The sequence below is a fragment of the Chelon labrosus genome (genome assembly GCF_963514085.1).
Source record: "Chelon labrosus genome assembly, chromosome: 8".
NCBI lineage: Eukaryota > Metazoa > Chordata > Actinopteri > Mugiliformes > Mugilidae > Chelon > Chelon labrosus.
This window is the reverse complement of record NC_140358.1, coordinates 5,651,072-5,673,046: the sequence shown is the minus strand read 5'-3', so window position 1 is coordinate 5,673,046 and position 21,975 is coordinate 5,651,072. Positions and strand designations below refer to the sequence as shown.

Below are 21,975 nucleotides of genomic sequence, written 5' to 3'. Positions count from 1 at the left end.
TCTCCCCTGTTTCTATGAACATGAATCACACTGGGATGAGATTCATCTGATCCAGCTCTGAACCAGTACACACTGTGACCTTCTGAACATGTCTTCTTCTCAGAGTCAGAGAGGACTGAACACTGGAGAGACACTGAGTCTCGTTGATGGACTGGGTCAGATGGAAAATCTTGAACGACAGCAGTGATGTCAGGTTCAGGTCCTGGGAAATGAGGAACAATATACTTGTTCAAAGACACTAATTTCACACTAATTTCACACCAAACTTCCCCTTTCAAGAAACGATTGGAGAAAAGAGGAACTACTGTAAATAAAATGCAAAAGAGTTTCAGCAAGGTGCAAGTTTGTACCATTTACCTTTGACTGTTAGAAGAGTCACATTCAAGGTTGTTTTTAGTTCAATTATTTCTTCACAGTAGTAAAAGGCAGTATCGCTCAGCTTTGTTTGGGCTATGTGGAGAACATATGTTCCATTCTCTTGTTTTGCTGTGAAGTGAGGAGTCTGGTTAATAGCGGGATGATCAAAAGTGTAAGTCGCTCCTAAGACTTCGGGAAAGTTTCCAGCTACAACTCTCTTCCAAAATAAGAGTCCTACAGGTTTGGAGCGGCGAATACATGTTAGAGTCACTTCTTCTCCAACACTAACAGTCTTTGTTGCAAAATGTTGGTCGTCTGTGCATCCTGAAAAACAAATTTAATACCATACACTTATACAAAAGAAGACTACGTTAACTGACACAGAAGTGAAATGAATTAAGTACAAATACTTACGTCCAACCGTGAACACAAGTGCTGCGCAAAATATGATCAACATTTTCTTGTTAATTCACTTGAGGCAGCAGATAATTTATATCACAGTGCAGGGTGATTCTGTCAAACGGGAGGAGACAATGAAATGGGAGGGAGCAACTGTAAAACAGTCTGATTGGCCTGTCATGTCGTGGCTTTTAAAGCCTACCACTAAAGTGGAAATTATCGCTACCAGGGCTTTTCATGTGTATACGTGACTGCTGGGGGAAAGGTGTTGATGTTGATCGAATGTTGATGCTGTGCCATTTCTATATTTAACACACCTTTTCTTGTCAGTGAGGAAATCACAAATACCAAGGTCTTAGAGCACAAGGAAAAGAAACAATGCATTCATCCGTGTATATAAAATATATAAAACATGAACAGCAATTAATCCTCAGCATATTTGATTGTTTAATCAATCATCTAATATTACTGTCACGTGTGATATCATTGTTTCTTTGAGTTCAGCAGAAATGTAAAGCGATCCTGCTGCTGACCAGGTGAAAGACAAGCGCTGAAAGTCAGACATATTCCAAAGTGAAACCACGCCATCCGTCAGGGCTTCCTCTTTGCTGCTGTAACAACAGTACACACGAATAATCCTGCCCGCTCTCTTTGTCTTTGTGCTGCTGCCACCACTTGGTGGGAGGCTGATGGTTTGTTGATTCAGTGAGACTAAAGGTTCATCCAGCAGCAGTTTTAAACACAGTTGACTAAAACACACCTGTAAAATCCATAAAACTATTCAACTATTGTTTGAACTGGGCATAAAGATAGACCTTGTTCAGCTGTAAAGTCAAAAAGTGCAATCTAACCATGATGTAACTATTGTTTTTTAAGTATCCTTAGAATTTTTCTTAATTTTGGTCTTCAAATGAAAAGACAATGAGCTCACCTTTTACTTTCAGTCATTGCTTTAAAAAAAAATAGATTGTATTGGTTAAGAATGCAGTATTACAGGCAGGGTGTTGGTGTATCGATATTATTTATTTAAGCAAAACATCCAGGCATAAACAATGTTCAGATTTGCACATTTACATGAAAGAATAATGACTGAACAACTGAGCCTCCTGAACCAGTCAAACATACTGTCTTTACAATGGACACCTATGAAGCTGGAATGACAACTTGTTTAGATAACTTATAGAAATCTGGAGAGAAAATATCTGTGATGTTTTTGCAAAAATATAAAGCGCACATGGCTAATGCCAGGATTCTGGGTTTTATGATAAAAGTGGACACATGTCTCCTGGTGAGATAAAGAATATGCAGAAATTTGATGGTTGAAAGTCAAGAGTCTGACTGATGAGCACATATGCAGTAAAGGTAAGGAAGACTACCCAAAAACTGGTCAGCACTAAAATGAGACATCAAGGGCCTTGTGTGGTTGTAGCACCTCTAACACCAATCTCCTGTTGATGCCCAGAGACACGTCTAGTTTGACACGTCTGTGTTCTTGACAGCTGATCAGATGTGGAAGACTAGCCATGCAGCCACAGTCTGTGTGTACTAGTGTATCCTCTGTATGCTGCTTCTCTCGTTGTTTCTGAAACAGTCATAAAAGATGGAAGATGATGTTGTCATACACATTTTACTTTAAAATGGAATATAGCATCAATATTCAGATGCATCAAAACAATAGCTACACAACAGTCCTATTAATGTACATATCTTCAATTTAAACCTATGAGAAAGGCACGGTTAGGGTAATCAGTTACTATAATGATCAATGCTATGCAATCCTTTCACAGTTCACAGAAGTTTAACCAACCTAAAAGTCTTGTCTGCGGCATCGATTTTTCCCCTTTCCACTGGTTTGGCCTTTTTGCCATCACCTCTGGTTTTCATCATGGTAAAGATAACAGCAGAATAAGTCTGTGTCTCCTCTGCAATCTGAAAAATAAAACAATATAGGAAAATGCTGAGAGGAATATTTCTATAAATTCACACTAACATTTGTGCTATTGCCTCAGAAATCACATACCTGTTTGTACAGATCAGCACTTACTGCTGCAGCATTTGTGTGCAGGGCTTCAAAAACACATGATAAAAACAATATCTGTCATTAAACAGTGTTGGTGGTTAAAGCCACAGCACTGAAGTTAATCCAGTAAAGTCATACATAATGTGTCAAGAGTGAGGTATGAGTATGTTTTATTACCGTTCAAAGATTCACGCTCTCCTTTCTTGATGGCGTAAATGAAGACTGCCAGAACAATCAGACTTACAGCCAAGATGGCACACAGAAGAAACACTGCAATACGCTGCGAAGCATCAACTGGCCACACGCTGTCTGCTGAAATGTTATGAACAAGACCAAAATGTGTTTATATTAAATTACATATGTAAAAGAAACAATTTATAGTTTTTTTTTTCACTGACTTAAAACCCCAAATTTCAATAAAAATTACAATTCTGCAGTTACCATTAATCTCCTACTTTGTTTCCTTTCCAAATAATATCTGCCCACATGTTGCCACTGCACAGTGGTACTTTCCAGCATCAGAGGAGCTGATGAAGTTGTAGACACATTGCTGTGGAGCGTGATCCTCAGGACTCTCACATTCATCTCCCCTGTTTCTATGAACATGAATCACACTGGGATGAGATTCATCTGATCCAGCTCTGAACCAGTACACACTGTGGCCTTCTGAACACGTCTTCTTCTTAGAGTCAGAGAGGACTGAACACTGCAGAGTCACTGAGTCTGCTGGACGGACTGGATCTGATGGAGACACTTGAACGACAGCAGTGATGTCAAGTTCAGGTCCTGAGAAATGAGGAACAATATACTTGTTCAAAGACACTAATTTCACAACAAACTTCCCCTTTCAAGAAAAGACTGGAGAAAAGAGGAACTACTGTAAATAAAATGAAAAAGAGTTTCAGCAAGGTGCAAGTTTGTACCATTTACCTTTGACTGTTAGAAGAGTAATATTCAAAGAGGTTGTTTTTAGTTCAATTATTTCTTCACAGTAGTAAAAGGCAGTATCGCTCAGCTTTGTTTGGGCTATGTGGAGAACAAATGTTCTCCACATAGCGATAAGTGAGGAGTCTGGTTAATAGCGGGATGATCAAAAGTGTAAGACGCTCCTAAGACTTCGGGGAAGTTTCCAGCCACAACTCTCTTCCAAAATAAGTATCCTGATGATTTGGAGCGGCGAATACATGTTAGAGTCACTTCTTCTCCAACACCAACAGTCTTTGTTGCAAAACGCTGGTTGTCTGTGCATCCTGAAAAACAAATGTAACACCATACACTTACACAAAAGAAGACTACATTAACTGACACAGAAGTGGAATGAATTGAGTACAGATACTTACGTCCAACTGTGAACACAAGAGCTGCGCAAAATATGGTCAACATTTTCTTGTTAATTCACTTGAGACAGGAGATAATTTATATCACAGTGCAGGAAGACTAAGCTTAATGTGATTCTGTTAAGTGGGAGGAGACAATGAAATGGGAGGGGTAATTGTGAGACGATCTGATTGGTCTGTCATCATGATCGGTTTTAAGTCTCAGGCCCATCTTTTCAGTCTGTACACATGACAGAGTGAGCCATTTGGAGCATCTGCACTGAACAAAAAACACACACACCAGTTTTATTCCCTTCAATCTAAAAATACAACAAATGAACATTTGTGGTGCACATACAAGGTCTGAAGGTTCATTTCCCCACTGACAGTTATAGCAAAATATGTATCAGTTATGGTTAAAGCAACTTCTTTTACTTTATATACTTCAATAGTTGTATTTAAATCATTATTAGTTTGTTCTCCCTTGAATCGACGTTAACTTTTATTTGCATCTGTTTTAACACTATGTAAAGCAAAAAGCAGAGAGATGACATTTGTGTTTAACACATCTCTCTGTCTTTTGCTTCACTCTGCTGCCATCATCTGACAGGTCTGTTGCTTCAGTGTTTGAGGTTATTCACACCTGCACTGTTAATGAATGCGTATGGGTATAACATAAAACAGACAATTGTAAGTTGTCAAATTTTTATTTAACCAGACTGAGCCATGATTAAAACATCTCTTTCAAAATGTACTGGAAGGCCTTGTTCACATCTGATTACAATCCTTCTGGTACGAGATTCTCCACGGTACTGACAGTTGGGAGGTCTGCCATTTCTTTTCAGGGTACAGACAACAACCTCAAAGTCTCCATTGCTCATCATCAAGCGATCACCATATGGCGTTCCTGCTTGTACACAAACAGGGTTAACTAGGTTGGTGGTGGATCGGATGAAATGATGTCTCTCCCTACATCCGCCGTCGGCTGCAGTGAGGCCTTTACTTCGTATGACACTGTCACACCTGGTAGGATTCATATTTGCATTGATATGCCGGTCTCTAAAATTCCTATAACCGACATTGTCCTGAGAGAGCACAGTGGTAGAAAGCAGCAACAAACAGGCGAACTGGATCCTCATGATTCCCTGAAGAAAGTGTGAGAAAACATTTTATCAACAAAACATGTACACATTTCTGAATGCAGAAGCTTTATCAGTTGTCATCATACTGTATTTTGTTCTTCACTGACAAAGGGCTTTAAAAGACTAAAAATTCATCTAGAACACCTTACACATCAGCAGTTCTTAGATTCCTTTGACATATCCTTAACTATAATTATATTGATATGCTATCATTTGTTGCAAACATGCAGAGGAAATTAGTAAAAACCTGATGGTAAGTAAAAAGAAAAACACACCTTTATCTGCAAATCAGAATGACTGTCAGCTGCTTTTAGGGTTTTTTTTTTTTTCACTTTTAACGTCTTCTTGCTGCTAAAACAGAATGTACAAAATCAGTCCCATTTTTAGTAACACCACAACAACATGACTATATCAAAACCAAAATGATTTACCTGTATGTTGCACAGAGACGGCGATCAGTGACAAGTCTCCAGAACCCCTGAGTTATTTATAGAATTCATTTTGAACTTTGATTTCTTGGCCCAAGAGCAAAGTGGGAGGAGATTTCAGGGAAACGATTGAATGTTTGGCAAATAGAAAGAAGTGTTTTTACCTTTAATCTCTGGACTTGGACCTACAACAAATCTGCACACATGAAAGCACAAGTGTACATGTATTTATATTATATTGAATATCATTTTCTATTGCATTCCATTTTAGGATGCTCTAAGAGGCACACATAGTATATGTCTTACAGAAACAAATAATAAAAAATGTCATTAGTGCCCTGAATTTATTTGAATTTATAGGTTTGAACAAACATTTTAGTCATTTCTACAAAGTAGACTGCAGTAAAAATGACGTTCGTAATTACTTTACCATGTGACAATATGTCTATCTGTCTGGAAATTTCAAGAACTTTTGAAGTTTCTTCAAGTGCGGTCTTGATGAATTTGAAAACACTACGATGACATGGCCTTTTGCCAAGAAAGTAAGACCAAGAGTGAAAATTGAAAATCACGCTGCTGAATGCTTGTGATATGCAATAAGATAAATGGATGGTAGTGTGGCTCCCATCACAAACATGGAGGAGGATGAGGAGGACGACGAGACTGGGGTTTGACAGGAACAGTAGCAGCTATTTATTTATTTAATGCAACACTTAAGCAGTACCACAGCACTCTGCAGCAACTGGAGAGAAAATATCTGTAATATTTTCACAAAAATACAAAGCGTATGTAACAGAGTTAAAAATGCACTACTAATTATTATTTCCAATTTGTATTTGTAAGTTTTATTTATTATTTTATAATTATTTTGAGTATTTGTGAATTTTATCTCTATGAGTTATTTTCATTTAGTATTATTTTATTAACTTTTCCTGTGGAAATTACCTTCCTGCACTCTGCCTTTTGCGAACCTCCTGGGCTTCTGTAGCCCCTCCCCGCTGCCCTCACAGTCCCGTTTTGTGTTGCTGAGGGAGCAGAGGTGCAGAGGAAGAGACAGGAGGATTATAATATTTGTTAATGTCCTTCTGCAGGAATAAAGAAATCGAGGAAACAGTGCCTTCTCCTTTTTCATGCCTCAACCACACACCCGTTACATGTACACAGTTGACTAATTCCAGGGATCTGGGTTTTATGATAAAAGTGGACACATATTCATGCAGAAATTTGATGGTTGAAAGAATGGTCAAGAATCTGACTGATAAGCACATATGTAGTAAAGGTAAGAACTAACCAGAAAGTGGTCAACACTAAAATGAGACATCAAGAGCCTTGTGTGGTTGTTGCACCTCTAACACTAATCTCCTGTTGATATAGTTTGAGTAGATGCTTATCAAATGTGGAAGACTAGCAATGCAGCCACAGTTTATGTGTACTAGTGCATGTTCTGCATGCTGCTTCTCTTGTTGTTTCTGAAACAGTCATACATATCACCTTTAAATATTCAAACATTAGAACTTATCCAAATATTTGTTGAGCACAGTTCAGTTGGACACTGGTCTACTTGCATTACAGTCAAACAAAATAACTTGGACTGTGTCGCAGTTCAAAAGTAACAGAAGACTAACCCATATACAGCTGAAACCAGATGTTTACATACACTGTGTTAAAAGACACATAAACCTTTTTTCCTCACTGTCTGAAGTTAAATCAGACTAAACCTCTCCTGTTTTAGGTCAGTTAGGATTACTAAAATTATTTCTATTTGCTAAATGCCACAATAATGAGAGATAGAGGCCTTTATTTCCTATGACACTGTCACACCTGGTAGTACTCATATGTCAACTGATTTGCTGGTCTATAAAATCCTGTAACGCTCTAAGACATCTGGATCCTGAGAGAGCACAGTGGTAGAAAGCAGCAACAAACAGGTGAACTGGATCCTCATGATTCCCTGAAGAAAATGTGACAAAATTTGCTTTTAGAAAATGTATGGCACCAGAGATGACATTTTATCAACAAAGCTTTTTCACAATTGTCATCATACTGTATAGATAGGTGATTAAACCTGATTATCAAATAAAATAAAATGAGCTGAGATAACATATGCAACGACTTAAAACGATTTCCAAGGTCAGTTTATTAACTCAATTTGTAACATTTTAACAAGACTGTTCAGTCTGATGCTGCAAATGATTCACTGGGATATTGTGTGAGTTTTTTTGCACTTTGTACACTGGTGTTCCTGTGTACTTCTTCTACTGGGTAGAACAGGCAGCCTGTTGCTCAGTTTGAGCATTGCTACCACCTAGTTACTGGATGCTAATTTATCATTTAACCCTGAATAAAGACAAGTCCCCCCTGACACCTCACTGTTTGAGAAGTACTGTCATACAACAATCTGATGGTAAGAAACTAAAAAATAAATAAATAAAAGCAGCTAACAGCTATTCTGCTTTGCAGTTAAATGTGTGTTTTTTTCTGACACGTCTTTTTAACGTCTTCTTGCTGCCAGAACAGACTGGAGAAATGTACAAAATCAGTCCCATTTTTAGTAAAATCACAATAACATGACTGTGTCAAAAACTTAAGGTTATTTACATAACCCCGGTTCTCTGAGTAATATGAGTGAGATGTCTCACTATGGGATGCACGCCTCGCTGCAGTCCTCAGAAGCATTAATCTCATTACGCCAATCCTGATTGGCTGGTGAATGCGTCCGTCCGCCATATGTAGTCCCACCTACCTTAAATAGCTCAGGCGGACGGCAACGCGCCATTCAAGATAAGCACCACTTCTCACTCGCCCAAGCAAGAAGGGTTGTCTGGTGAGACATCTCACTCATATTACTCAGAGAACCGGGGTTATGTAAATAACCTAAAGTTCTCTTTCATAATATTTCGCTCGATGTCTCACTATGGGATGTGGTAGCTCCCGTATTGCCAGACAAGCTTATCTAGCGTCCACCAACCCACAGGGAAAAACACTCTGCTCCCATCAGGACAGTGGCACGCGCGGAGACGTCCAACCTATAGAAGCGGACAAACGTGAGAGGCAAGGACCAACTCGCCGCAGCACAGATGTCCTGAACAGAGACTCTCCTGAATAAGGCCCAGGATGCGGCCAAGCCCCGAGTCGAGTGCGCTCGCAGGCCCACAGGTGGCTGCAAACCCTGACTCGTACAGGCCAAAGCAATCGCCTCCACCCTCCAGTGGGATAGGCTCTGCTTCGTGACAGGTTTTCCTTTATGAGGATTAGCCCAGGAGACAAACAGCTGATCGCTCCTCCTGAACCCCTTAGTCCTGTCCATGTAAGTGCGCACCGCACGAACCGGACATTACGCATGTGACTGCTGGCCCTCTGATGAAGCAGCAAAAGCCACAAGGTCAATAGGGGAACATGAACCCAACACCTTGGGCACAAAAGCCGGGTTGGGCCTCAAAATCATCCTCACATCCCCCGGGAAGAACTGAGCGCATGACGGATGTACCGAAAGCGCATGGATGTCACTAACTCGTTTTGCCGAAGCCAGAGCCAGCAACAACACAGACTTCAAAGACACGTGTTTCAAATCTGCTCCCTCCAGTGGTTCAAAAGGAGGGCCCTTAAGTCCCTCCAGAACCACAGCCAGATCCCACGGAGGTACCAGCGGTCTGGAAACGGGGAGGAGCCTGCGCGCCCCCTTCATAAAACGGCAAACCAGAGGGTGCTGGCTAACCGTTCGCTTCCCAAACCCCACGTGACAGGTGGCGATAGCCGCCAAGTACACTTTAACCGTGGAGAAGGCTTTTCGCTTGTCAATCAGGTCCTGCAAGAATGACAATATCACTCCTACCGGACACTGAAAAGGAATGTGGCCGTTACTGTGACACCACCCCTCAAACACTCTCCACTTACAGTCATACAAAGACCTAGTGGAGGAGGCCCGAGCGCTCTGAATCGTGGAAATCACACGCTGTGACAGTCCCACAGCCGACAGATTGAGCCATTCAGGGGCCAAGCCCACAGCGGCAGGCGTTCCGGGTGCGGGTGGAAGACCCCCCCCCGGAAGGTCTTACGCTGCGAAGGTGGAGAGGGCGCTGGGGGCTTTCGAGGGAGGCAGAGCTGGAGAGCTTCATCCTCCTTCTTTTTGGCTTCACACCGCCGTTGCATCGAGGCCAACCCGGAAACCAAAAATCCCCTCCGGGACAATGGGCATATCCAGGATGTCGTCCTTCTCTCTGTCCGACAGGTTGGCGAGGTTAAGCCATCGCGCTCGTTCCTGCAGGACCATGGTCCCCAGCGATCTCCCCGTGGCCTGGACCGCGCAGCGCTGGACACGGAGACACAGGTCGGTGATGACTGGTATTTCCTCCCACGTTGCTGGGTCTTGAGTTTGCACAAAATCCTCGCACAACTCAGCCTGATAAGCCGTGAGCAGGGAGAGGACATTGAGCGCTCTGGCCGAAAGCGCAGCCGCCTTGTACGCCTTTTCAGTCAGGGCTGACTGAAAACGGTCCGACTTGGACGGCAGGCTGGGGCTCCGAGGGGACACCGCTGACAGGCGGGGGTGGAGGTGCGCCGCAACGAGTGGCTCCATCGGAGGCATGCGGAGCAGACCCAGGCTGTCCATCGCCTCACAGTCGAGGGACGAGGCTCCGGGAATCGGGCTCCTGCTGCTGAAAGGGCGGTCTCTCCACGAGCGCGCGACCTCATCCAGCAGCTCTGGGAAGACGGGGAGAAGTTGCTTCGTCGCGCTCTTGGCCAAGGGCAATTTCTTCCCCTCGTAGCGGGATCTGGTGGTCTCAGCTACGACAGCGGGCCAGGGGATGCCAAGCCGGGCAGCAGCGCGTTTGCACACGTCGAGCATGTCCGAGCTGGGGAGGGGAGAAGCTGGTATGCTACCCTCCTCTCCATCCCGAGAGGCGACGGAGGCCGCGGGAGTGATGAAGACGTCGTCCTCTTCTTCATCCTCTGATATGAGGAGTTCCGAGGCGGCATCTTCATCGTCCCCATAGTCCAGTTCCAGAACATCTTCCTCCTGCGGGGGATCCGCGGCTAGGTCGAGCTGGGAGCTCCAGCTGGCGCTAGCCTTCGGAGTCGCCACCGCAGCGACCGCCATCTCCTCTCCGTCCTCTGCGGCGACACCGTCAGGAGGGAGAAAGGGGTCGTGCCCAGACAAGCTAGCCTGGCGGGCTAGCCGTCTGCGGAGACTCTTAATTGTGAACACTGCGCAGTGTTGACACGAGCCGGGGACATCGATAGCCAGTCGGGCGTGTTCCAGCCCTAGGCAGCTCGAGCAGACCTTGTGTGGATCATTTTTCGAGATCTTATTCCCACAGCGACAGGGACGGGCCCCGGAGTCTCCGTGCCCTCTGGTGTGAGGGATTCTAGCCTCCATTCCTCGCTAGCTGGTGTGCCGGCGAGGCTAATCGAGGCAGTTAGCTGGTGTGCTAACTGGGTGTTTCAGCTAACTGGTGTGTTAACCGGGTGCAGTTAACTGGTGTGTTAACTTATGAAGACGAGGGATTAACTGGTGTGTTAATACTCGGTACTCGAAGCGCCGTGGTGAGGCGTCGAGGACAGTGCTGACCAGGCCGTGGAGGGCGAGGAAGCACTGGGGTCGATCTGGTGTGACCGACTGGCAGAACACGTCCAAGGCCAGAAGCGCCCGGCGACCGAAGCTAAAAAAGATCCGTCTGTGGACAGTTCAGCTAACTAGCCCTGGACGCGAGATATGCTCCGAGTGAGAAGAGGTGTTTGAATGGCGCGTTGCCGTCCGCCTGAGCTATTTAAGGTAGGTGGGACTACCTATGGCAGACGGACGCGTTCACCAGCCAATCAGGATTGGCGTAATGAGATTAATGCTTCTGAGGACTGCAGCGAGGCGTGCATCCCATAGTGAGACATCGAGCGAAATATTATGAAAGAGAACAGTATTATTCACCTGTATGTCGCACAGAGACAGCGAGCAGTGACAAGTCTCCAGATCCCTGAATTATTTATAGAATTCATTTTGAACTTTGTTTTCTTGGCCCAAAACCAAGTTGGGAGGAGATTTCAAGGAAACGTTTGAAGGTTTGGGAAATAGAAGAAATGTTTTTACCGTTATGGCATCTGGTAATAAGACAAAAACACACACATCTCTGGACTTGGACCTACAACAAATCTGCCCACATGAAAGCACAAATGTACACGTATTTACATTATATTAAATATCATTTTCTATTGCAATGCATTTTGGGATGCTCTAAAAATATCATTTGAAGAGGCGTACATATATGTATATGTCTGCAAGAAACAAAACAAAAAATAAATAAATACTTAACAATTTCATTTTATAGAAATCATATCAACCACAACATTTTGGACAAAATAGGTGTAAGAAAACGAGTAAAACCGTAAGGCTAGAGAAACATTTCAAAAACATCTGTATCCTAAATTTCTATGTATGGAAACATATACTAATTCAAAGGATTTTTGTCATTTTAACAAATAGAATCTCACGGTTGGCCTTGGTGACAACTTCAATAGTTGTCAAAACTGCAACTGGTGAAATTCCTTGCCTTCTTGACACATCTGAGACCATAAGTCATGTGTAGGGTTAGTACTGGTACACAGAGAAAAAGCCTTTTTCAGATAATGTAGTAATCCACAATATGGCAAGAACTGCTCACTAAGGAAATCAAAATGACATTTCGTTATTACTACATAACTATTTGTCTATCTGTCTGGAAAATTTCAAGAAGAGGGGAGGGGCCCCTGTGGATTTCCCTTAGCATGCTACCACACTTAACTGCTAATCTGCTCAATGTCAGCAGTTCATCATGCTGGAGAAGTACAGTTTTACAGAGTTACTAGCATGGCTGGAAACTCTCTAACCAAAGTCTAACCAAAATATACAGTGGAGTACTTTAATGCTTACTGTGTAATCTACATGTACTCAGTTGTACACACAAATGCAACATTTTCCATCCCTAACTAAACACGTACTGTTTAAAATGTTTTTGGCTTGAGCAGCTACAATTCATCCACCTCCCCTGTTGTATTAAGCACTTTTAGTAAAAGTTTCTCTAAGAACGTCTGCTTCTCAGTCACTGTTGTCTATCAGTTTTTTTGTTGTTTATTTCCAGGTTCTGTCTAAAATTATTGTTTTTTTTCCTCCACCACATTCTTGTGGATTTAATTATCTTATCAACTATGGGATGAGTTGCCAGTATTATATACACCGCAGATAATTTGACATTTTCCCTTGGACCACTAGTAGGTTTCCACTTGTCATGTAAAGTATTCTCTCTAATGTATGGATATAGACAGGGCCGGAGTGGGACTCATTTTCAGCCCTGGAGTTTCATGCCTCAGCCCGGCCCACTTTAGATCACGACCTATTACATTAAAATAATGTAATTGGTTCAGTCAAAACTTCTGACTGAACCAAAGTAACTCTTCCGAGACCTGCCTTTGTATGAACCTGTTCAAGGCTGGTTTAACAACTTTTCAAAATTAGATCTAGCAGAATTCCATGGAATCGCAGGAGTGCTAAGAAAAAAAAAAAAAAAAAAAAAGGAAACAGCATTGTGACATAAGGAGGAATTATTGACATTATTGGTTCAGTCAAAACTTTTGACTGAACCAATTAAGATTTTGTTCAATGGCAAAATAGGCAGGCTTATTCCGTATTACTTTACTATTACTAATGATAAAAAGGATAACGGGCCACTACTATCATAGAAAGTTGTTTTACTGGAACTGATGCTTGCTTGTTCACACACTAGCTCACCTGTTTCTTCCTCACCACTGGCTCCTGGCTCTGCCTCTGACACTAAATCATAAAAATGGTCATAAATCTCAACACAAATCTCCCCTTTTTCAAGTTAAAAATTCAAGTCAGTTTCATTATTGTAGTGCTGAATCATCTATCATCATCAATTATCTCAGGGTATTTATCATATAGAGCAGATCTACACCATACTCTTCATTATATTAATTCTAATAATATTCACTTAATGAGCAATCCTACCTGCACACTCTGGACCTGTGGGCTCATGGCTGGTGCTTGGTGATGCATCTTGCATCTGAAGTTCTACAAGTCAAAGTTTGTGGCCAGTTATGTGGTGTTGCATCATACTATTATTTAAATGATGTAACGTTAGGTTAGACAGGCTATATGATACAACGCCACGCAATTCATTGACTTGATAGGCAAATTAATTAACTTGAACGGTGCAGGTAAAGTTGCATTTTGTTCAACATCTTGTCTTACCCGTTTCATCATCTGGTCATTTCAGACCGCGAGCACGTTTTATTGAAAAAGCTGCTGATTTTTGCACATTTGGCTGCATCTGTCTCCAGTGCTTTTCTCTTTTTAATTCTCGCTTTTTCTGCGCCACCCTTGCTCTTTTTATTTTCCATTTTGCAAACACCCTTGCACTTCTGGGGCTGGAGCCAGGCTCCAAACACCACCGACAGTGTGCAGTGTGCACGGACGTGTTACGTCAGGCTGCATCTGCAAAGAAAGAAAAAGAAAAGAGCTGCAAGTGAAGGTGGCCCAGCGACAGCGGTAAGAGCATACACGTCATACGCACTCAGTGCCATGACTGAACACCGGCCCAAAATAAATAAATAAATAAAAATAATAATTGAACACCGGCCCCCGCGGCCCGAAAGTCAGACCGGCCCACCGGGAATTGTCCCGGTCCTCCCGATTAGCCACTCCGGGCCTGTGATATAGATTAGAGTTTGTACAGTCACAACAACAACAACAGCAAACTACTTTGATGGTATGTTTTGGCTTGTTGAAAAATACACAGGGGCGGCACAGTGGAAAGGTGGTTAGCACTGATGCCTCACAGCAAGAAGGTCCCGGGTCTGAATCCATTTCTGTGTGGAGTTTGCATGTTCTCCCTGTGTCTGCGTGGGTTCTCTCCGGGTACTCCAGCTTCCTCCCACCATCCAAAGGCATGCTCATAAGGTTAATTGGTGATTCTAAATTGGCCTTAGGTGTGAATGTGAGTGTGAATGGTTGTCTGTCTCTCTGTGTTAGCCCTGAAATAGACTGGTGACCTGTCCAGGGTGTACCCCCGCCTCTTGCCAGCTGGGATAGGCTCCAGCAGACCCTGCGACTTTTCACAGGAATAAGCGGGTACAGAAGATGAAGAAAAATACACAGATATTTGGTAGAAAAAGAGTTATCTGATCTACCACCAGATGGAGCTCTGGTACTGTTCTATATTTAACCCTGACAGGCACACACACACACACACACACACACACACACGGTTAAAGCAGTCCTGTGTATGACACTACAACACACAATATCCTCATGATACCAGGCCACACATTTATGATGAAACATAAATAAGCAGCATTAGCCTTTGACAAAATTAGTGCTATGTGCAGTTTTGCTGATTGTTTCCAAGGCCCCACAGGTACTTGATCAGTTTGAGATCTGGTTAATTTGGATTCCAGGTCAACATCAGGTGGTTTTAATGTTGTGGCTGATCAGTGTATTTCTTTATTGTACAAATATTTCTATTAGCCAGGAATCTATCAAAAAAAAAGGATGATAATTATTAATTCCTTTTTAGAAGTAAAGGATCCAAATAGATCATCATGGCTCCGTAACGATGTTGACATGTAATAAAGAGAAGGTCTGTTTCAGTGTTGGACCTCAGAGGGGCATAGAAGATAAGTGGATCACGAGGTTAGTGTTTGATGCTGAGTCAATAAGCAGCCTCATAGATTCATAAGGCCCACAAGAAAGTTTCTCTCAGACAGTCAGCTATTAGCTGTATGTGCTGGTAACCGCCTAGCAGAGCAAACAGATGAGAACTTAATTTTTTTTGTGCTTCAAACCTCAAACATCCTGTGGAACACATGTCACTTCTGTTCGAGGAAGTAACCTAGAATTTTGGTCAGAGACTGAGAAATGGTCACCCACAGCTTTGTCTACCAGGTAAGCTGCTGAATGTGGCTTTGCATGTTTCAGGCCTTCTTTACACATTTACACAGTGCTGCAAGAATAAGAAGATTCAATTTTTTAAACAATGAATCATATTGACAATATTGTTATGGACAGATTGAAAGGCATTGCTGTTTATGGATATACTGATGTTTGATCATAGTTTATGGCAAATGAAATTCTTGTCTTGGCTTTTGCAAAGGACAAAACTCCTGGTAGTCATGATCCCTGGCAGCAGGGACGTCAAACTCATTTACTGATGAAGCTTTCCAGAGAGAGCTAGACTTCAGTCATGTCAAATGTTTTCAAGTATATTATTAGGGGCAACATCTAAAATTCAAATTCAGGTTAAATTCCTAATCTCTGAACCTGCACTTTATAAAAAATCAAACCCCTTTATGTTCATTCATCAGATTTTCTTTAGCTTTCAATTATACCACAGATGGATTTTTTGGAAGCGTTACCAATAACTAAAATCTACATTAATACAGACTACACATATGGTATATTGTTTACATTACAATGATATCCACAACTACTACTTCGTATTTCATGAGACTTTATTAAACTCAGACACAAACATACGCTGTCCAAGAGTTTAGTTAACAAGAAAAGTATGTCCAGCTGGTTAGTCAGTTGTCACAGTGATCAACGTCTCTTTCATAGTGCACAGGTAATCCACCTTCACATTTGATTAGAATTTTCTTGTTGTTGAGTTTGTTGCCTTTATACTGACAATTTGAAGTAACCCTTTTCGTTTTTTTCAGCCGACACACAACAATAGTAAAGCGTTTCCGGCTCTTGGTCATTTTACCATAAGGCTCTCCTTCATCCACACAGATGGCTTTCACCGTTTCCTCTTCGTCTATGATGAAGGTATTGATCTTCTTACAGTTCTTATTTCTTTCGTTGATCTTTCTTTCTTGCATGACATCATTGCACTGACTGGCATTCATCTGCTTATTGATATGCTGTTTTGCAAACTTTTTGTAGCGATCTTTGGTTGTGGGCTTTTTCTCCAAGCAGAGAAGAGTGGCAGCGAGCAGAAGCAGCAGCAAACACACAATCTGAATCCTCATGATTCCCTGGTGGAAAAATCAGAATCACATGGCAGCTATGTCCAAAATGTAGTAATCACAGAGATGTATAGGCTAACACTGTGTTTAACAAGCTGCACACAGTGACAACTACACAAACAATATTCAGGAACTCAACCCCCCCCCCCCAAGTGTAGGCAAGTGATGACTTCTTTTTAAAAACAGAATCATAAAAACATATTAGTTATTAGTTATTGTTTACAGTAACACAACAGTTCTGTCTGTCCAATAAGATAGCTCATATAAAAGCATATATTTACCTGTGTCACAGACTCTTAGAGAAGATGATGCATCTGCACATCCTTGAATGTTTTATACGGTTGGGTCCCTTGACATGCTAATTCTCCACCCCCTTTCTACACCACCAAACACACATAACCACAATGAGCAACTAAGCTCTCTGCATGCACAGGTACTGAGGGTCCATGCTGCTACACCACAAGTCACAAATGTAACCTCCTCTTTCTCCCCTGTGGCTTCAGTTATTAGCATTCAGATTAAAGTGAATTTTGAATGTTTCCTTTGTCTTCTTATTTATCAAATGTGTGATTTATGTATGTGAAGGTTGTGTGTATCAGTTATTCTCATGTTATTCTTCTCCTTTTTCCTCAAGCTCAATAGGGTCAAGTACAAATGGTGCACGGTGGTGCAGTGTGGTTGGCACTGTCACCTCACAAGCACAAGTAACCTATGAATGTCTAAATGTTCTTTAGTTATAGATAATAAACAAATGCTTAAACTAATCAAAAAAAATCTTACAGTTGTTTGAAGCATCAGTTAAATCAGGTACATTCTGTAATCTTGTCTCACTGCTGCCATCCTTTGATCAGACATAGTTGGTTTTACAGACCTTGTGTTTTACAACTGGGACAGAAGGTTACACAGCTGTATCACAGAGAGTGTTTGTCAAAAGGGGCTCAGTAGATTCTTCTCTCTGATGATGCAGATGTTAGAAAACTGCAGATAAATGTGTATGAGTCCAAAGAAGGACTCAGGCATAACATTATGACCACCTTCCTAATATTGTGCACGTCTCCCTTTTGCCTCCAGATCAGTTGTGACTCATCAGAGAATGGACATGGGCCTTGTGAGGGTGTCCTGTGGTGTCTGGTAACAGAATGTTGTTAGTGGGGGCAACATTTTGGACGAAATAGGTGTAAGAGAGTGAGTAAAACCTAGACTCAAAAAATTCACATGTGCGAATGCTGTTCTTAGACTTTAGTTCAGCATTTAACACAATCATTCCCCAGCAACTGATACCAAAACTGAGCTACCTCAGACTCAAAACCTTCCTCTGCAACTGGGTGCTGGACCTTCTCACAGGGAGGCCACAAACAGTGCGGGTCGGCAGCAACACCTCAAGGACCATCACGCCGAGCGCAGGAGCCCCACAAGGGTGTGTGCTTAGCCCGCTGCTCTTTACCCTGCTGATCCACAACTGTGCTCCGACCTACAGCACCAACCACATCATCAAGTTTGCGGATGACATAACTGTGGTGGCCCTCACCACCAACAACGATGAAGCCAACTACAGAAGGGTGGTGAGCCTACTGGTGCAGTGGTGTAAAGACAACAATCTCATACTGTATATTCCCACTGAACGTCAGTGTTGTGGCTGGTCGGTGTACCGTATTTCATTATTGCATTATTGTACAAACATTTTTATTATTTATTTTATTATTTCATGTAGGAGTGTAACACATTTAGGCTTGCTGATCTGACATTAAACCGCACTGAAAAAGCACGAGATGAGGCAGTCAGGACTTCTGCCTCATGGAGGAGGGTGCTAGTGAGCCACGGGTTTATGCAGTTGCTCTTCTTCTACACCAAACCAACTGTATGGCTGCTGTCGGTTTATTGGGATCTTTTCTCTGTATGAAAGAAAATAGAAGATTGTATATCTAAGCTTCAAACATTCTTAAAACTGGACCTACAGTCAAATCAGGAAGTGGTAAATGACGGAAGATATTTTGTTTTACAGTCTGAATTAAAAATGGATCAAATCATCAGAATATAAAGATTTAACAACTCAGTATTACTGTTGGCTATATATTTAATTAAGGTGACGATTTGGCTTTAAATTCAAATATTTTGATTTGTATTGTTTGTCTTTCACACTGGGTATTCACACTGGAGACCTGTCCATGGTGTACCCCACCTCTCCCCCGATGACAGCTGGGATAGGCTGCCCCGCGACCTTTCACAGGACAAGTGGTTACAGAAGATGAATGAATGAATGAATGAATGATTTGTATTGTTTGTCTTTCACACTGGGTATTCACATGTTAAATGACTATGAACTGTGGAAATGTGACAGCAAACGTGCGCTCTCTCTCTTATTCTTTCTTAACCGCTATAGATTTGACATTATTCCTTGGGCCAAATACCTCACCTATATGTGGGCAAAGAATGCTCATTTGAGATATGAAACTTAACCAGTTAGTGTGGAATGTATTTAAAATGTTTTTGGCTTTAGCAACTACAATTCATCCACCTCCCCTGTTGTACTGCCTATAAGCACTTTTAGTAAATGTTTAAAGTTTCTCTAAGAACGTCTGCTTGTCAGTGACTGCTGTCCATCAGTTTATTGTTGTTTATTTCCAGGTTGTGTGTTTTTTTCCTCCACCACATTCTTGTGGATTTAATTATCTCATCAACTATGGGATGAGTTGCCAGTATTATATACACTGCAGATAATTTGACATTTTCCCTTGGACCCCTAGTAGGTTTCCACTTGTCATGTAAAGTATTCTCTCTAATGTATGGATATAGATTAGAGTTTGTACAGTCACAACAACAACAACAGCAGCAAACCACTTTGATGGTATGTTTTGGCTTGTTGAAAAATACACAGATATTTGGTAGAAAGAGTTATCTGATCTACCACCAGATGGAGCTCTGGTACTGTTCTATACTGAACCCTGACAGGCACACACACACACGGTTAAAGCAGTCCTGTGTATGACACTACAACACACAATATCCTCATACCAGGCCACACATTTATGATGAAACATAAATAAGCAGCATTAGCCTTTGACAAAATTAGTGCTATATGCAGTTTTGCTGATTGTTTCCAAGGCCCCACAGATACTTGATCAGTTTGAGAACTGGTGAATTTGGAGGCCAGGTCTACATCTATTTCATTATTGTACAAATATTTTTATTAGCCAGGAATCTATCCAAAAAAAGGATGATAATTAGAAGATAAGTGGATTAGGAGGTTAGTAAACTAATTGTTTGATGCTGAGTCAATAAGCAGCCCACAAGAAAGTTTCTCTCAGACAGTCAGCTATTAGCTGTATGTGCTGGTAACCACCTAGCAGAGCAAACAGATGAGAACTTATTTTATTCATTTATTTTTTGTGCTTCAAACCTCAAACATCCTGTGGAGGTCACTTCTAGGTCACAATCTAGAAGTTTGGTCAGAGACTGAGAAAATGTTACCCACAGCTTTGTCTACCAGGTAAGCTGCTGAATGTGGCTTTGCATGTTTCCAGGGCTACTTTACAAATCACCTTAACACAGTGCTGCAAGAATAAGAAGATTCATTTCTTTAAACACTGTCCAAAGACATGCTCAATTACCAATAACTAAAATCTACATTAATACATATCCACAACTACTACTCATCATTTCATGAGACTTTATTAAACTCAGACACAAACATACATCAAGAGTTTAGTTAACAAGAAACGTATGTCCAGCTGGTTAGTCAGTTGTCTCAGTCATAAATGTCTCCTGCATAGTGTACTGGTAAAAAAAAAAAAAAAACAGAATCATAAAAACATATTAGTTATTAGTTATTGTTTTACAGTAGCACAACAATTCTATTTCATCCTTACTGACCGCCAGAGGCGGTGCTTCAGCACTGAATGTCTCCATCTCGCGCATGCGCAGGTCGAGTGTTTATACCAACAGAGTCACCTGTGACCCCCGATGACACCGGCTAACCTATATCTTCCGGTGACATCAGAGGATCTGTTCCTTTTCATCTTCTCGCTTTTGCAGGTAGACGTATGTCAGTAAGTTCTAGCTGAACTAAGCGTTTACTTCACTGATGCTTCGTCGCCGGTAGCCTTGCGACAACGTTGTCGGAGCTGCGAGCTGCGCCCTCCAAAGGCTGCGACGAGCTGAGACGGGAGGTTTGTTGCGGTTTACCGCGGACACCCTTTGAGTATTTGTTTTAGTCGTTTGTTATAAGGTTGGTGACGGCGTGATACTCGCTCCCTCTCCCGACGCTCGTGTTATTATTTTCGGGCATTAGCGGTCGCGTTGCCCGCTCGACCTGTTGGCTGTGTATCGGTACACTGTTGGTTGTACCCGTTTTTCGTTGTAGTTTGATTTGTTGGTGAAGCCAGCGTACTCGCTCCCTCTCCCGACATTTGTGTAATTATTTACGGGCATTAGCGGTCTGCGTTGCCCGCTTGACCTATTGCCTGTGTATCGGTACACCGTTGGTTGTACCCGTCTTTCGTTGTAGTTTGATTTGTTGGTGAAGCCAGCGTACTCGCTCCCTCTCCCGACATTTGTACCGCCGTTATCCGCTAAGTTGTAGCCCGTTTTTCGTTGTTGTTCCCTGTAGTGGTGAAGGCAGTGTGTGCGCTCCCGCTCCCACTTTAGGTGTATATTATTACCTTGGAAAAGTAGTTTTACCAGCGTTTTTCGCTCGGCCTACTTGGGTTGTTTTGTTTTTTTGCACAGCAAGCTGACTTGCTGGTGAAGGTAGTGCTCTCGCTCCCGCTCCCAGCATAGGCGTGTGCTGTTGCCCTTGTTGCAACACCTGTTGGTGAAGGCAGTGCGTTCGCTCCCTCTCCCAGCATCTGTTGTTTTCTCAGTTGTTGTCACCATGTTTGGTGACCACTCTTGCTCGGCCTGTCTGGCTTCTCTGCAGCCTGAAGATGGTCATGATATGTGTCCTTCGTGCCTTGGCCTTGAACACCTGAGGGAGGGGCTTTCGGAGGATCCATGCATGAACTGTAGCTTCATGCCCCGGGCAGTGCGGGTTGCCAGACTGGCTGAGGCTGAACACCTGCTGGGCCATGTTCCGGGGCCGGACCAGTTGACTCCAGCCCAGCGAATGCCAACTCAGCCTAGGCGACCTAGACGGCGGGCTGAGACCGTGGGTGCCTCCTCCGGGAGGGGGGCCAAGGAGTCTAAACTGGCCTCCAAGGTGGACCAGCTGACTGAGGAGTTGAACCAGGTGAAGTCCCTCTTCCTAGCCATCCAGTCTGGGACTGGTGCAGGGGAGGTTGGTGCTCCTGCTCCTCCTGCGGCCG

General features: G+C 42.5%; 1 protein-coding gene across 1 annotated transcript; it reads right to left on the bottom strand.

The window, feature by feature from the left end:
• Window positions 1–16,231: 16,231 nt before the first annotated feature.
• Window positions 16,232–16,678, bottom strand: LOC311491320 (ribonuclease-like 3; the record flags this gene model as incomplete). Its single annotated transcript, XM_084549226.1, has 1 exon — window positions 16,232–16,678. One exon carries the CDS (start codon window positions 16,676–16,678, stop codon window positions 16,232–16,234), a length of 447 nt encoding a protein of 148 aa, XP_084405352.1.
• Between the last annotated feature and the right edge of the window lie 5,297 nt (window positions 16,679–21,975).